This window comes from Anabrus simplex, chromosome 3 (genome assembly GCF_040414725.1).
Source record: "Anabrus simplex isolate iqAnaSimp1 chromosome 3, ASM4041472v1, whole genome shotgun sequence".
Classification (NCBI taxonomy): Eukaryota; Metazoa; Arthropoda; class Insecta; order Orthoptera; family Tettigoniidae; genus Anabrus; species Anabrus simplex.
Window position 1 is genome coordinate 457,811,589 of NC_090267.1, and position 17,310 is coordinate 457,828,898.

Below are 17,310 nucleotides of genomic sequence, written 5' to 3' on the forward strand. Positions count from 1 at the left end.
TATTCTGTAAAAACCCAGATTTTCGGTTGTTTCCGTGGTGTAGTGGTTATCACATCCGCTTTACACGCGGAAGGTCCCCGGTTCGATCCCGGGCGGAAACTGCTATTTTTTACAGGAAAACCACTGCTTTTTTGTGCAAAAATAATATGTGACAATGGTAGAAAAATATTAGATGTGTGGAAATGGCGAGCGGGGCCCATCGTTCACGTGCTATGATAATGGGAATTCACGGGAAGTTTCCTGCACGGCGGCCGTCGGCGGTGAAAAACGAATGAAATTGGCGTTCTATAACAATAGTTCCTTCGACCAGTTGTTCTAGGGCTTCTGTTATAGTATCTGAAGGTTCTACAATATCATTGCTCCTGTGGTCCATATTCCAGGGCACTGGAAGTTTCGCGCCCTACTTTAATTTCTAACAAATACATGTGCTTAACACTGCACATCCCCGAATGCTACAAAGTAGCTTTTGTTTAAAGCTTGAATATATCCTGTAAGTGAGACTATGCGCGGTCGTTTCCGTGGTGTAGTGGTTATCACATCCGCCTAACACGCGGAAGGTCCCCGGTTCAATCCCGGGCGGAAACAGCTATTTTCATTGGAAAAACACTGTCTAATTTTTGTGCAACACTGTAGGTGTGAAGAAGGCGAGCGAGGCCCAGCATTCACCTGGTATGATAATGGGCAAACACGGAGAGTTGCTCTCACGGCAGCCGACGGTGGTGTAAATCGTGTTATATTCTTGTTCTATAATGTCGTATCCCGGCCAACAGGTGACACGCCGAGCGGTGAGTGGAATCACCTGATGGCTAACAACAGTACTAAAAACGAAAGGGATATAAGATGGTAATTTATAGGCGTAAGGTAAGTTGGTTGTTAAGAGTTGAAACTCATATGATTTCCTATATATGTGCGTATATTGACAGATGATGTACAAAGAATATACACGTACAATTGAAGTCGGTCACGTATTGTGACGTACTGGAACTAGCCTTCCTCAGAACGGCTACTCCAAGTAAATGCAAGTGGACTCTAAAGCATTAGAGTCCCACTGAAATGCTAAGCGATGTTAAAAACAGAGTATCGTGAAATCTCACAGAGATTCCTCAAGCTTTAAGTTGCCAACTACGATAAAACCCAGAAGAACTCGGGCTTAAGTCGAGAATCAAAGTATGAATGGTGAATACCAAGTGTTAGCACCACCGTTCAACCTGATCTACTAAGAAATATTCTAAGTAGCGAGACCGCTTGGAGAATTGATCGCAACCCTCTAACGTGAGCGGAAGGCAAGGCTCCCAAAGCGAAGACTAATGCAATAAGACGCTTGTTCCTTCAATTACATACGTATTTAAAGGGACTAGCAATATGATATGAGGGTCTCCCCTCCTCTCAGATAAAGCCTTACTGGCTTACTATTGGTGCTACCACTTCCCCCATGTATCTCAAATCCCACACTATGCACGTGGCAATATTTATTAACATGAACTTGACTTCTCGCCCTTAAACCTATGCTCATAAAATAACTTCCCCATTTCTAATACTTGTCATCATAAACATGACACTGCGTCCCGTTTCACTTAATTGGGTCGCCCATTAATTTTAAGTATGGTATCCTTCAAACTACCCCCATTTTCTTGCCATCTCCAGACGACAGGACGTGACTTTTTAGATTTGTCCGTATCGACTTCCTCGTGAGACCTCTTGACCTCACACAACTCTGTTTTTAACTGTCATTCTATATCACCCCCAACACATGGCTGCTTCGACAGCAAGGCCAGTGGATTGAGTTACCAAAATAATCACTATGTATTACTTATGTGCTGCTACTTGATGAAGGTTCGTGTCCCTGGACATGACACCTCCCCCCTTAGGAAAGAAACTAGTTGCCACACATGCAACTGGTTTCCACCTGAGTACACGTACATACAGGTTTAATTACCGCATGTACCTTACATGGCACATTACATTTTAGCAATATTACATTACATTTCATAGATACACTTCAACTTATTACATTTTGACATTAATACAATTCTCTTTACCCTTCATACAATTAATGTTCATAATACATTTCACATTACAATTAACATATTCTTTCACAGTAAACCATATTGCATTAATACATTTCAATTCATATATTCCACAGTACATGTAGTACTTAATATAACACAGTTTAGATTTAACATCTAATACATATCAATTTATATGTTTCACAGTACATATAACATTTCATTTTTTTATTTCACAGTACTGATATAACTCATTTACATTTTACATTTCACATTTTTCATTTCACATTTTACAGTGATTAATACATATCAACTTATATATGTCACAGTACATATAACACTTCATTTTTTTCATTTTACAGTACTTAATATCACTCATTTACATTTCACATTTCACAGTAATTAACACATATCAATTTATATGCTTCACAGTACATACAACTTTACCTTCCAGCCTTCTCTGGTCGGTTTTTACTTCCGTACCAAACTCTTGGAATGGCCGGCTTCGAGATTGCAATAGCAACTGGGTTCCCCTGACTATACTTCTTGAGTAAGTCTTATATAGTTGTGCAGTCACTGCTGACACATTTTCCGTACCAAACTCATAGGAATGGACGCTTGGACCGTGCCTCTCTCGACACGTCCGAACTGTGCCTCCTTAGGCCAGTCTCACAAATTTTTGTGCAGTCATTACTGACACATTAACCCGTACCAAACTCATAGGAATGGACGCTTGGGTCTTGCCTCCCTCGACAAGCCCGAACTGTGCCTCCTTAGGCCAGTCTCACAAATTCTTGTGCAGCTAATACTGACATTACCCGTACCAAACTCATAGGAATGGACGCTTGGGTCTTGCCTCCCTCGACAAGCCCGAACTGTGCCTCCTTAGGCCAGTCTCATGAAATTTTACCTTAACATAAGTTTGCCTGTTCGACTCTGCCCCTTGGCAAGTCTTTTTTTTTTTCGTACTTTAACAATTTTAAAGTTACATTTGTTACATTACAGCCTTAACACTGTCTTACTAGTGATTCATTACTTATACAATGGTCATTGAAATTTTTACTTTACTAATGTGGTTATGTTCCCTCTTTATTGCCTCCTTGGCTCTCTGATGAGAGACCTTTCATTAAGCTCTGTACTGGAAGTAGTAAGATCTGTCATACTTCTACCCCTGCGCTCATTTACGCGCTTACCTCTTACATACTCCTGTCTATCAAAGTGCACTGTAACGTCCTCGTCTGAACAATGTGAGTTAGGACCATTAATTATAGTTTGGCGGATACATACCTTTCCGCAACACTCATCTCCTAGCTCTGACAGTTTATGAGCAAGTCTAAATCTTTTGCAACATCTTTTCCAAAAACAGCAGGAACATAATAATAACAAAATAACAGCAATTGTTCCTCCACCTATATAAGACAGAAAATTCAACTTATCCAATTTATGATTTTGCTTTAATTCATCCTCCTGTTCAAGTATTAATTTTTCAACTGCCTCTACTTTATGACTTGCTAATTTTAATTCCTCTGCATGGTGAAGTACATTTACCAACGGTATCTTTCCTTCATCCTGCAATTGACTCAATTTAGTGTTAATTCCTAAATGATCGCAACAGTCATACTGTAACAATAGATCAGGTACAAACCCTTGATCTTTGGTACTATTTGTTTTAATTACATTTGAAGATTGAATTTTTGATTTTGGCCCAAAGGCCGTACATCTATTAAACATTGTTATTATTCCTGTACCTGTTAACGTAGCATCACTTGTGTGCAACTCTTGACATACTACTGTTATTTTTACCTCCTGTGGAGCGATATAAATCCATTTATTTTCTCTTAAGGGAAACCGCATTACTTCTTGTACTCTAATTACATTTTTTTTGACAATCTTGTGGCATAACCTGTGCCCCTGTCAACAATTTTACTACACATTCCTCATGTGAATGAGCTAGTTTGATAGCAAACTCTTGTTTGCATACCTTAAGTTTATCATTCAACCTCTTACAATTATTAATTTGATTTTCAGTTAACATTACATAATTTTGCCTGTTCTGGTCCAAAAGAATAAATTCATTTTCACTATTAATAAAAACAAAGTTATCTACCTCACCATTCACTCTTGTTGGGAATGGTATAACCTTAATAAGATCATATTTTACCTTATCTACCAAAGGTACCTTTACAATGTAACCAAGTATTTCTTTAGTAATGAACACTTCAATCTCTGCTATTCTAGTTATTAAATAGCCATAAGCCAGTCTCAACTCAACAGGTAATGTCATTCCTGGTGGGAAATTATTCTGTGCCTTTGAAAACGACTTTATTATATCACTAGGACTTATAATCTGAGGTTGTAAGACTCCCTTTTGAGCCAACATTATTCCATTTAACAGAATCTCATAATGATCTTTTAATTGCGCTAAGAATCCTTGCGTGTCAATTAAATGCCTATTGACCGCGATTTCAATCTCCGTTCTCCTAAATGCGCTTTCTATTTGCTCAGTTTCATCCTTCAGATATCCCCGTATTGTTGCTATATTATCGCTTAATTCTTTTTCGTTCTTAGCGACGTCATACAATGAGCTATTCATTGATTGTAACGTACTTTTTACTACAATCATCTGTTCTTTCGCGACTTTTAACATCGACAAATTCTCTGATTCAAGATCCTTAATGTGACTTTGATAATAGGCTGCATCTTGCGAATCTAAGGTTCCGAATAAAATTTTAGCAATACTTCCTACAAAATTAAGAACTCCTCGCTTCATTCTATTCTGATCTGAATTTTCCTTCTCCTCAGTCTTAGTTGTTTGTCTTATTAATTCACGCAAATTTTGAGTTTTATTTAATTGCATAATTAAAAGCTTTACCTCATTCTCACACGTATATGTTAAATTTACTTCCAGTTCTGAACACAATCTCATGGTTCTCTGAATGTATTTCTTACCAACATTATACGCATCATTTAACGCTTCTAAATTTACATAAGTTACTACCTTCCATTCAGTGTTATAGAGTTGAACTTCACCTAGCTTGTCGAAATAAACCCCTGGGGTGGACTCATATGGTTGGAGCTGGAAATCAATTGCCTTTCCTCCTTTCGTAAATATCGCCATCACTGCGATCGCCGCTGCTATCAGCGCCATTGACCTGCAAGTAACAGATTTGTGTTACCTTGCGTTGCCTGTAATTTATTACTGGTTGTTCACAATGTATTTACATACAATTTTCCTTCTCATTTAAATATATAACTTTAATCGGTTACTGTGTACTGTAACGCGCTTCCCTCGCTTATTCATATTCAAAACGCAGTTCACTCCTGAAACTTCCTGTACTGTGTACGGGCCAACAAAGTTTGGACTTAATTTTTTGCTACGACCTCGCCTTACTGAATCATTTCTTAAAAGAACTTGGTCTCCTATCTTAAACGTTACTTCGTTTATTCTTGTATCATACTGGACTTTATTTTTCAACTTGGTTTCTATTAGAGTTTTACGTGCCACCTCGTGACTTTCTCTAAGCCTTCGAGCTAATTCCTCCACATAGCTTTCGTGTTCATTATAATTCTTCTCGTTTGGTTTTCTCTCCAATGTCCCTGGTATATTCGCCTTTCTTCCAAATACTAATTCAAATGGTGTGAAATTAGTTGACGTACTTTTCGTTGTATTGTATACAAAAGTTGCCATTGAAATGAACTTATCCCAATCGTCTTGGGTTCCACATACATAGTGTCTCAAAAATTCAGCTAATACTGCATGAGACCTCTCTAAACTTCCGTTTGACTGTGGCCTAAATGCGGCAGTATGAATCTTCCTAATATTTAATAATCTACATAATTTCTTCATAACTTCGCTCAAAAAGTTGCTACCTTGGTCAGTTAATATTACACTTGGTATTCCAAATGTTCGTACTACATTGTCCATCAATGCCCTTGCAATTGTCTCTGCTTCTTGATTTTTCATTGGCACTGCTACTAAGTACTTCGATAACTGATCTTGACACGTTAAAATAAATTTGTTTCCGTCGAGTGTAAGTGGAAGTGGTCCAACCACATCTAACGCTATTTTCTCAAACACAATCTGCGGTGTGTCTGTGATAACCATACTCGCCTTCGTATCTGGCTTCGTAAACTTATTAGTTTGACATGAATGACATGATCGAATGTATTGCTCTACATCTTTCTTCATTCCTGGCCACTCAATATAATCTTTTAACTTAGCATACGTGCGTGTAATGCCTTGGTGTCCTCCAACTAAAGATGCATGAAATTCTTTCATAATCTCTTTCTTTTCATCCTCTGTTAATTTCTCTGTGAATTTCTCATCTGTTTCCATTTCTGAAACTTCTTCTTGTTGAACCTCATCTAATTTGTGTATTCTGCTCAGTGCGTCTGCATTTGTATTTAACTTTCCTTGTTTATAAACAACATCGAAATCGTATTCTGCTAACTTCAATCTAAATTTTAGCAATCTTGAGGTTGGATCTTGCACATTAAATACCCATTTAAGTGGTTTATGATCCGTCACTACAGTGAACTTTCGTCCTAAGACATACGGTCTAAAATACTTTACTGCAAATACAATTCCTAACATTTCCTTTTCTGTTGTTGAATAATTTCTTTCTGCCTTATTCAATACTCTAGATATGTATGCTACTGGCAAATCGCTTCCTACCTTCCCTTGCGACAATACTGCGCCTAACGCTTCATTGCTTGCATCGGTTGTTACAATAAACGGCTTCTCGAAATCTGGATATTGTAAAATCGGATACGTTATCAACTTATTCTTTAAAGTCTGAAATGCTTCCTATTGTTTAGTTTCCCATTTATAGTCTACTTCTTTCTTTAAAAGTTCATACAGTGGTTTAGCAATTTTGCTATAATCTGGTATAAAACGTCTGTAATATCCCGATAATCCCAAAAATCCCTTAAGTTGTTTCGTGGTCATGGGTTGAGAAAAATCTCTCTTAACTTCCCCAAAACGTCGATAATTTTATTATTACCGGCATTATTATTATTATTATTATTATTATTATTATTATTATTATTATTATTATTATTATTATACTGAATCTCCAAAATAATTATATAATTTAATTTCATTTAATAAACATTTAGTTCACTTTACTTCCGCTAATACATTTGTCATTAATCTCATGAATGTCACTGACATACGTTTATATTCAAAATTCCGATCTAATGCTGAAAATACGTTGTTTCTTGTAATATAATTAGCATAAACACTTAGTTCCATTTACTCCGCTAATTAATCTCATGAACGTCATTTGCATAAATTTACATCAAATGCCTATCTAATACCGAAAATGTGATCTTTTCAATATCTTTTTCTCTGCTTCAGCTTGATAATAGCTACTGGCTAAATCAATTGTCGAGAAATAATTCGCTTTCCCTATTGAGTTACTTAACTCCGTAGTACCTGGTATTGACGTCCGAAACGGGGGAGGAGCTTACGGTCAGCTGTTTCCATTATGGCGGCGAGATAGTGACGGAAAGTAAACACGACAGTGATCGGGTGTGCGTCTGTAGGATTTATTAAGTATTCAAAATGTCTTTGGTGTCGTATGCGCAACTGTTGAGAGTTGTCGGAGATTTCACGCGTCCATTGGTGGAAGGGAAAGAAATATTCTAGCGTAATTACTTGATACGTGTAGGTAAAAAGTTTGAAACCGAAGATGAAACTGGTGTTGTAGCGTTGTGTTTACAATCATCCCACATCGATTCAAAACCGCACAAAGTTAATGTTGTCTTGAACAAGGGGGTGAAAATGTGAAGTGCAACTGTATATATAAAGCGGGTTTGTCAGAGAAATGTTACCGTTGACACGCTGATTCACCTTAACAGTTAAGCTACTGTAATTTTCCACTATTAGAGGTTATGGAGTAATTTCTTGTTGATTTGGTCCATGCCAAAGCCTTAGCCACGTGACGGGGGAGTTACCTGTTTTGTAAACTGTAATCTTGGGGAAGAAAGAAAATAATAATTCTACTAAGTAAATGTTGTAAAGCAAATAAATCCTAGGCTTTATACAGGCTTGTGTTGGAACAGCCCTCATTAACTTAATGTTCTTCCATTTTTACCATCAGCACAAAATTTAGAACTTAGAACCGACAATAATAAGTATAAAAATTATAACTACCTACAGAATATGCAGACCAAAGTTGGAAAATTATAATTTAAGAGTACTATAACCTCTACAGTCACAGCTGTTTGGGGTTGAAGAATACTTGGTTTGTCCAATTCTACCAAATAATTAGGTTATGGCTTCTAATTTAAGATGACCGGGCGAGTTGGCCGTGCGGTTAGGATCGTGAAGCTGTGAGCTCGCATCCGGGAGATAGTGGGTTCGAACCCCACTGTCGGCAGCCCTGAAGGTGGTTTTCCGTGGTTTCCCATTTTCACACCAGGCAAATGCTGGGACTGTACCTTAATTAAGGCCACGGCCGCTTCCTTCCCATTCCTAGACCTTTCCTTTCCCATCGTCGCCATAAGACCTATCTGTGTCGGTGTGACGTAAAACAAATAGCAAAAAAAGTTAATTTATGATGGAAAAATACTACATATTTTCTTTCATTGTTAGAAGTATTTTATAGGCAATTTAAATGCAGCGCTTAATTACTACCAGTTAAAGATATTACTCACATGTAGATAGTTAATTTACTGTCTGCTGTTACACATATGAAGAAGTTTACAAAGAGCGGATTACATTCTATGTGCGGCACAGAAGTATTAGGCTACAAGTTTATCAGTATTTTTGATGTAGCTAAATCTTTGTGAATACAAATTAGAGACAGTACCGATACCTACGCTGTGGAAAGAAGTCGTCTTCACGAGAATGCTGCTGCTGCTTCAATGTTTTCATTCCCCACCCTGAAGGGGTGGGGCGGGCCACCTAGAGGGTGTCGCCCTCTCTCTGGCCAGGAGAGATGACGGGGTTGAGAAGGAGTGAAAAAAGAGGGAGATGGGGAAAAGGTGGTTTGAAATAGTAAAGGAGATGGGATAAAGGAAGTGTAGGTTCTCTAGCGCTTTATTGGCAGATTTGCATTTGCTGTGCTTTATTGACAAAGATACAATATATTAGATACAGAGCTTTACATGACGGTGTGACGGAAAAGATGGAGGGCTAGAAGATTGTAAAAAGAGGAGAAGTTAAGAAGGGAAGTGAGGATAAGGGTGAAAAGGTCCGGGTTGGGTAAGGGAGGCGTAAAGTAGTTGAGAGGTGGTGGAGTGGTGAGATGAGGACGAGGAGATTGGGGTGATGGAACGGGCCGAGGACGGCCGCGTGGCGTGGGCATACGGTGCGAAGGGAGTGGAGAAGAATGGGAGGGTTCAACCCGATGATAGCGGCCATAGATGTGGATTCCTTGATCGATGAGGCGCTGAACGTCGGCGTGCGTCGGCAGCTGGAGTCTCACCAGAAATGTGGGACCGTCGGAGTTATAAATACGGGATGCTTGCTTGACAGGTACTCCTGCCTGGCGAAGTGCACGTGTGATGGCAGCAGGCGGTACGTTAGGGTCCATACCGCGCAGAACACAGCTGTAAGTTGAGGTACGATCAGATGGCGGTAATGGCGAAGATGGATGTGCCGCATTTTCAGAAGGATCGGTAGAAGTTCCCTCGGTAGATGGTGGTTGAGACGTTTCCTGGTGACTTGTCTGCTCAGAGTTGGGAGGGAGAGGAAGAGAGGTCAGGAGAGGAGATGGATGGGACGAGGTAGTAGTAGTAATAGAAATGATGGGATAAAGTTGCGTAGAAGTAACAGTGATAGTGGGAGTTGTCGTGGTAGGGACCGGTACGGTAGGCGAAATGTTGGGAGAAATGGTAGTGAGGCAACAAGAAGGCGATGGAAGTGGGGGTGGATTATATGGAGGAGGCAAGCGAGTGGCAGGTGGAGCAGGTGTTTGAGCGCTGATGTTTGCTGGGGCAGGCGATACTCGATGACGTCTGCGCTGGATAACCACGCCGATAGTTTGGACAGAGTTGCATGTACTGGCAGAGTGGAAGTGAAGAAGTATCTCCGGTGCGGGAACAGAGCTCACGAGAATGCAGACTGCACACTGTCATATATCGCGTAACGCGTTTTCCAATTGACAGCGCGGAAACTCATCTTTCTCTCTGAACCTTTTGTACAGGAAAGTAGTGAACAGATTTCGCATCCGTTTTATACGATTTACAACCGTATACAGAGCAGTACCTCCTCAAATTCGACAATTTTCTTTCTGTTTCCATCACGACGTCAATGCTTCGCCATGTAAATAAATCTCACCAGTCACTATGTTGCAGCTTCAAAATTCTACCGCGTGGCTGCGCCATCCAACTTTTCTGACGTCAATAGGGTACATGCTACCGATCGTAATCTCGTTTAATTTTCTATCTAAATAAAATCTATCATTAAATTCTGGACATAATTCAAATATCCTTTCTCTATCACTATTTAACATATGATCTGCCCTAATTAGTTCGATTACTCTTCGAGTTCTCGATTGTGAACATTTCTGTGCGTCACTTTTTTCTACTTTCATTACGTGCGCAATTTCGTCTTGTCCTATGTCATACATAGTTTCCGTTCTCGGACGTACTTTTATTACTTTAGCTTCTCTAATTTCTATTTGATGTTTATCACCATTTACTTCTATGAATTCCTCCGTGAAATTAATTACCGAATCTTTCAATAAATCTCTACCTATCAATCCGTCTTGTGACAGCTGAAATTCATTATCTACTACATGCAATTTGCATTGAGATGTTCCCAAAGTTATCTTCGCGGTTCCACACGTGAATAGTGTTCCTTTGCTAACTCCTAGCAATTTTAATCTATCACTTGTATCTATCTTTATTTCCTTCGGTACGCATTGTTTCTTTATTACACTTATTTCTGAGCCTGTATCGATTAAAAATCGAAAAGGTCCGTGTACATCATTTATAGATAGTAAAACTGTCCCTTCATTGTTATTACACTTATTGTGTACTTGGCCTATGTGAACACTTTTAGGACCTATAACCGGCCTTGCGTCATGATCCTGTTCTAGTTTTCCGCCTGCTTGTTCTCGTAACCTTTACCCTTGTAATTAGTGAATTGCTGCGGTTTACTACTTTTACAATTTTTCTCTACATGCCCTGTTCTCTTACAACGTTTACAAACTATTACTCTGCACTCTCGTGAATAGTGCCCTTCCTTATTACAATTGTAACACGTTATTGCCTTAACTTCTTTTGGTCGCATTTTAAGAAAACATGAGGATGCCGAATGTCCTTTCTTATTGCAATTACTACAATATTTATCTCTCCTAACTGATTCACCGTGCTTTTCCTTACTTGAGAGTACGGCCGACTCTTCTTGGGCCGCTACCTCAACTGCTAAACCGAAATCATCCGTAATGTTCCTACTACGGACAATCGTTTGAATGCTTTTATCAATTAATCCTTGTACAAAACATGATATCCCTAACTCTCCTATTAAATTCGCTCTGTGAACTTTTGCCTCCGGTTCGACTCTTGCCGTGGCAACTTCTTTAAGTTCGCTTACCATTGCATCCATTCTCGAACCCCAAGCTATTACAGATTCATCTTTATTTTGCTGTGCTTTAAACATTTTACATGCGTAATGATCAATAGTCCTACGCTCTCCATAATTTTCAAACAAAGCTGCCTTCGCTTTTGGCCAGCTCGTAACATCCTGTCTTACTAATAACTTGCTTCTAGCTTCACCCGTTATTCTGGTAAGAACATATTTAAAAAACAGCGGATGTTCATCTGGTTGAACAAATTCTATTGCTGAATCTACATTTGCACAGAACTCTTTCAACCTACTCCGATTTCTCCCGTCAAAAGGATCTCCGATTAACTTGAACGCTTGATTGATATTAATATAATTGTTATCTGAATTATCACTGGCACTTCCCACTTCAGAATTAGACATACCGATTTTGAGTTTGGCTTACCTTACAATATTTGGTCTTCTACTGCGTGCTGATGGTGAGCTGACGACGTGCAGGTACGCCGGGTCGATTGCGTCTTCCTTCCTTGGACTCCTATGAATCCCTCTGCTACTCCGTGGGCCAGCCCTTGCGCCTTCTTGGTTCTGCTCTCTGTCTGCTTACGGACTTCTTCTTCCTCCTGCCGACCGCCCCTCAGTCTACTAGGATAGACAGCCGCTGGACTTCTTCTTTCTCCTTCGGACCGCCCCTCAGTCTACTAGGATAGACAGCCTCCGGACTTCTTCTTCTTTCTTCCGACCGCCCCTCAGTCTACTAGGATAGACAGCCGCTTAGGAAATCACCAACGCCTGGTTAAGAGTTAAACAACCCTGGATGGACGTCGAACTCAGGACCAACCCCACAAAACTGACACCAGTTTTTCTTCTCCTGTCGTATCCCGGCCAACAGGTGAGACGCCGAGCGGTGAGTGGAATCACCTGATGGCTAACAACAGTACTAAAAACGAAAGGGATATAAGATGGTAATTTATAGGCGTAAGGTAAGTTGGTTGTTAAGAGTTGAAACTCATATGATTTCCTATATATGTGCGTATATTGACAGATGATGTACAAAGAATATACACGTACAATTGAAGTCGGTCACGTATTGTGACGTACTGGAACTAGCCTTCCTCAGAACGGCTACTCCAAGTAAATGCAAGTGGACTCTAAAGCATTAGAGTCCCACTGAAATGCTAAGCGATGTTAAAAACAGAGTATCGTGAAATCTCACAGAGATTCCTCAAGCTTTAAGTTGCCAACTACGATAAAACCCAGAAGAACTCGGGCTTAAGTCGAGAATCAAAGTATGAATGGTGAATACCAAGTGTTAGCACCACCGTTCAACCTGATCTACTAAGAAATATTCTAAGTAGCGAGACCGCTTGGAGAATTGATCGCAACCCTCTAACGTGAGCGGAAGGCAAGGCTCCCAAAGCGAAGACTAATGCAATAAAACGCTTGTTCCTTCAATTACATACGTATTTAAAGGGACTAGCAATATGATATGAGGGTCTCCCCTCCTCTCAGATAAAGCCTTACTGGCTTACTATTGGTGCTACCACTTCCCCCATGTATCTCAAATCCCACACTATGCACGTGGCAATATTTATTAACATGAACTTGACTTCTCGCCCTTAAACCTATGCTCATAAAATAACTTCCCCATTTCTAATACTTGTCATCATAAACATGACACTGCGTCCCGTTTCACTTAATTGGGTCGCCCATTAATTTTAAGTATGGTATCCTTCAAACTACCCCCATTTTCTTGCCATCTCCAGACGACAGGACGTGACTTTTTAGATTTGTCCGTATCGACTTCCTCGTGAGACCTCTTGACCTCACACAACTCTGTTTTTAACTGTCATTCTATATCACCCCCAACACATGGCTGCTTCGACAGCAAGGCCAGTGGATTGAGTTACCAAAATAATCACTATGTATTACTTATGTGCTGCTACTTGATGAAGGTTCGTGTCCCTGGACATGACAATAAGAATAGTTCCATTAACAATTCGTTTTCGTCTGCTGTTTTAGTATCTGAATGTTCTATGATGTATTTGCTCCTCCGGTCCTTATTCCATGGCACTGGATATAAAGCGACCTACTTCAAGCTGTAAAAAAGGCATTTTAGACAGACAAACACATTTACACTTGTGCTTAGCACTGCACATCAATGAATGCAACAAAGTTGCTTTAGTGAACAACATGAATGCATTCTGTAAATTGCAAATCAAGCAGTTTTCTTGCATTGTGTAATGGTTAGCACATCCGTGTAACCCGTGGAAGGTCCGCGGTTATATGCTGGGCGGGGTGAACTAATTTCATATTGGAAAGTCACATTTTAAATTATATATTCTGAAACACAGATAGGTCTTATGGCGGCAATGGAAATTTAAAAGGCTAGGAGTGTGAATAAAGCAGGCGGGAAAGTAGTAATCCACGCGAAATTTTCATCAGGGTTCCGACATTGACTAGATCTCACTAGCTCTCAAATTTAAAATTCCAGGTCGCCGGAAATTTCGAGCATTAATTTCATGGGCAGAACATACGTTCCACAGACATGAAAGTTTACACGTTCCCTTAACGCTGCACATAAAAAAATGCTAAAAACTGGCTTTAGTTTGCAGATGGAATATATTCTGTAAATGCAAAGACGTGCGGTTGTTTCCGTGGTGTAGTGGTTATCACATCCGCCTCACACGCGGAAGGTCCCCGGTTCGATACCGGGCGGAAACAGCTTATTTACATTGGAAAACCGCTGTCTGATTTTTGTGCATCAATGATAGGCGACAATGGGAGAAAAATGCTAGGAGTGTGAAGAAGGCGAGCGTGGTGTAGCATTCACGTGGTATCATACTGGTGAAAAGCGGGAAATTACTTTCACGGCTCCCGACATTGGCGTAAAACGTTTGAAATTGGCGTACTATAACAATAGTTCTTAACAAGTTGTTCTACAGCCGCTGTTACAGTTTCTGAAATTTCTGGAATTTAATTCCTGCCTACTATCCATGGGTACATACTGCAAGGCACAAGTACAACTTGCACGACCATATGTTGCTATGTTTTTGATGTTGAGCCAGATGTACTCCGAAAGCCTGTGGTTTTGTGATGGGGAGCGCCCACGATAAATAAACGGTGGTTGGTACGCGTGGATGTTGACAATGTGGAAGGTCTACCTTTGGTTGTATTGCTGTTTTGGCTTATGTTATGTACAGTATATATGAAAATGTAGGCATCACTGGTATATGTCTTTAAATGACTGTAAAGTTTAGGATTGTCCATAAAACTACTTCTGTCTAGAATATTTATCCATTTATACAAGTGAAAAGTAATTTGTTGCCTGAGGGAAACAGTTTGCAGTAGAGGGTTATGAAGTTGTTTTTCGACTGTCGTTATATGTGTTTAATCTAGGTCTTACTAGCTCCTCTGGTACAAATTCCAGGCCACCGGAAATTTCGCGCTTTAATTTAGTGTGGAGCAAAGACGTTCCACAGACATAAAGTTTACACCTTTGCTTTACACAGCACATCAAGGAATGCCACACACTGGCTTTGGTTTTCAGCTTGAATGTATTCTGTAAATACACAGACATGTGGTTGTTTCCGTGGTGTAGTGGTTATCACATCCGAATTACACGCGGAAGGTCCCCGGTTCGATCCCTGGCGGAAGCAGCTTTTTCTTTACCGGAAAACCACTGCTTTTTTGTGCAACAATAATATGTGACAATGGTAGAAAAATATTAGATGTGTGGAAATGGCGAGCGGGGCCCATCGTTCACGTGCTATGATAATGGGGATCCACGGGTAGCTTCCTGCACGGCGGCCGTCGGCGGTGAAAAACGAATGAAATTGGCGTTCTATAACAATAGTTCCTTCGACCAGTTGTTCTAGGGCTTCTGTTATAGTATCTGAAGGTTCTACAATATCATTGCTCCTGTGGTCCATATTCCAGGGCACTGGAAGTTTCGCGCCCTACTTTAATTTCTAACAAATACATGTGCTTAACACTGCACATCCCCGAATGCTACAAAGTAGCTTTTGTTTAAATCTTGAATATATCCTGTAAGTGAGACTATGCGCGGTCGTTTCCGTGGTGTAGTGGTTATCACATCCGCCTAACACGCGGAAGGTCCCCGGTTCAATCCCGGGCGGAAACAGCTATTTTCATTGGAAAAACACTGTCTAATTTTTGTGCAGCACTGTAGGTGTGAACAAGGCGAGCGAGGCCCAGCATTCACCTGGCATGATAATGGGCAAACACGGAGAGTTGCTCTCACGGCAGCCGACGGTGGTGTAAATCGTGTTATATTCTTGTTCTATAAGAATAGGTCCGCCTCTGTGGTGTAGTGGTTAGCGTGATTAGCTGCCACCCCCGGAGGTCCGGGTTCGATTCCCGGCTCTGCCACGAAATTTGAAAAGTGGTACGAGGGCTGGAACGGGGTCCACTCAGCCTCGGGAGGTCAACTGAGTAGAGGTGGGTTCGATTCCCACCTCAGCCATCCTGGAAGTGGTTTTCCGTGGTTTCCCACTTCTCCTCCAGGCGAATGCCGGGATGGTACCTAACTTAAGGCCACGGCCGCTTCCTTCCCTCTTCCTTGCCTTCCCTCCACAAGGCCCCTGTTCAGCATAGCAGGTGAGGCCGCCTGGGCGAGGTACTGGTCATACTCCCCAGTTGTATCCCCCGACCAAGAGTCTGAAGCTCCAAGACACTGCCCCTGAGGCGGTAGAGGTGGGATCCCTCGCTAAGTCCGAGGAAAATACCGAACCTGGAGGGTAAACAGATGATGTTGATGTTGTTGTTGTTGTCTATAAGAATAGTTCCATTAACAAGTCGTTTTCGTCTGCTGTTTTAGTATCTGAATGTTCTATAATGTATTTGCTCCTCCGGTCCTTATTCCATGGCACTGGATATAACGCGACCTACTTCAAGCTGTAAAAAAGGCATTTTAGACAGACAAACACATTTACACTTGTGCTTAGCACTGCACATCAATGAATGCAACAAAGTTGCTTTAGTAAACAACATGAATGCATTCTGTAAATTGCAAATCAAGCAGTTTTTTGCATTGTGTAATGGTTAGCACATCCGTGTAACCCGTGGAAGGTCCGCGGTTATATGCTGGGCGGGGTGAACTAATTTCATATTGGAAAGTCACATTTTAAATTATATATTCTGAAACACAGATAGGTCTTATGGCGGCAATGGAAGATTAAAAGGCTAGGAGTGTGAATAAAGCAGGCGGGAAAGTAGTAATCCACGCGAAATTTTCATCAGGGTTCCGACATTGTCTAGATCTCACTAGCTCCCATTTTTAAAATTCCAGGTCGCCGGAAATTTCGAGCATTAATTTAATGTGCAGTACATACGTTCCACAGACATGAAAGTTTACACGTTCGCTTAACGCTGCACATCAAAAAATGCTCAAAACTCGCTTTACTTTGCAGATGGAATATATTCTGTAAATGCCAAAACATGCGGTTGTTTCCGTGGTGTAGTGGTTATCACATCCGCTTCACACGCTATAGGTCCCCGGTTCGATACCGGGCGGAAACAGCTTATTTACATTGGAAAACCACTGCTTTTTTGTGCAAAAATAATATGTGACAATGGTAGAAAAATACTAGATGTGATGAAATGGCGAGCGGGGCCCATCGTTCACGTGCTATGATAATGGGAATTCACGGGAAGTTTCCTGCACGGCGGCCGTCGGCGGTGAAAAACGATTGAAATTGGCGATCTATAACAATAGTTCCTTCGACCAGTTGTTCTAGGGCTTCTGTTATGGTATCTGAACGTTCTACA

At 40.6% G+C, this 17,310-nt stretch overlaps 1 protein-coding gene and 4 non-coding genes across 5 annotated transcripts; 4 read left to right on the forward strand and 1 right to left on the reverse strand.

The window, feature by feature from the left end:
• Positions 1-28: 28 nt before the first annotated feature.
• Positions 29-101, forward strand: TRNAV-UAC (transfer RNA valine (anticodon UAC)). Its single transcript has one exon. It is a non-coding gene; the product is annotated as a tRNA-Val (tRNA).
• A 411-nt stretch (positions 102-512) lies between these two features.
• TRNAV-AAC (transfer RNA valine (anticodon AAC)) lies at positions 513-585 on the forward strand. The gene has a single exon. It is a non-coding gene; the product is annotated as a tRNA-Val (tRNA).
• A 2,557-nt stretch (positions 586-3,142) lies between these two features.
• On the reverse strand, positions 3,143-12,119 carry LOC137499040 (uncharacterized). Its single transcript, XM_068227088.1, has 2 exons — positions 11,969-12,119; positions 3,143-5,158 (listed from the first exon to the last, which is right to left on the reverse strand). The coding sequence occupies exon 2, from the start codon at positions 5,152-5,154 to the stop codon at positions 3,874-3,876; it is 1,281 nt and encodes a 426-aa protein (XP_068083189.1). The 5' UTR covers positions 5,155-5,158; positions 11,969-12,119; the 3' UTR covers positions 3,143-3,873.
• Positions 12,120-14,171: 2,052 nt separating this feature from the next.
• TRNAV-CAC (transfer RNA valine (anticodon CAC)) lies at positions 14,172-14,244 on the forward strand. Its single transcript has one exon. It is a non-coding gene; the product is annotated as a tRNA-Val (tRNA).
• Positions 14,245-15,591: 1,347 nt separating this feature from the next.
• On the forward strand, positions 15,592-15,664 carry TRNAV-AAC (transfer RNA valine (anticodon AAC)). Its single transcript has one exon. It is a non-coding gene; the product is annotated as a tRNA-Val (tRNA).
• Positions 15,665-17,310: the final 1,646 nt, after the last annotated feature.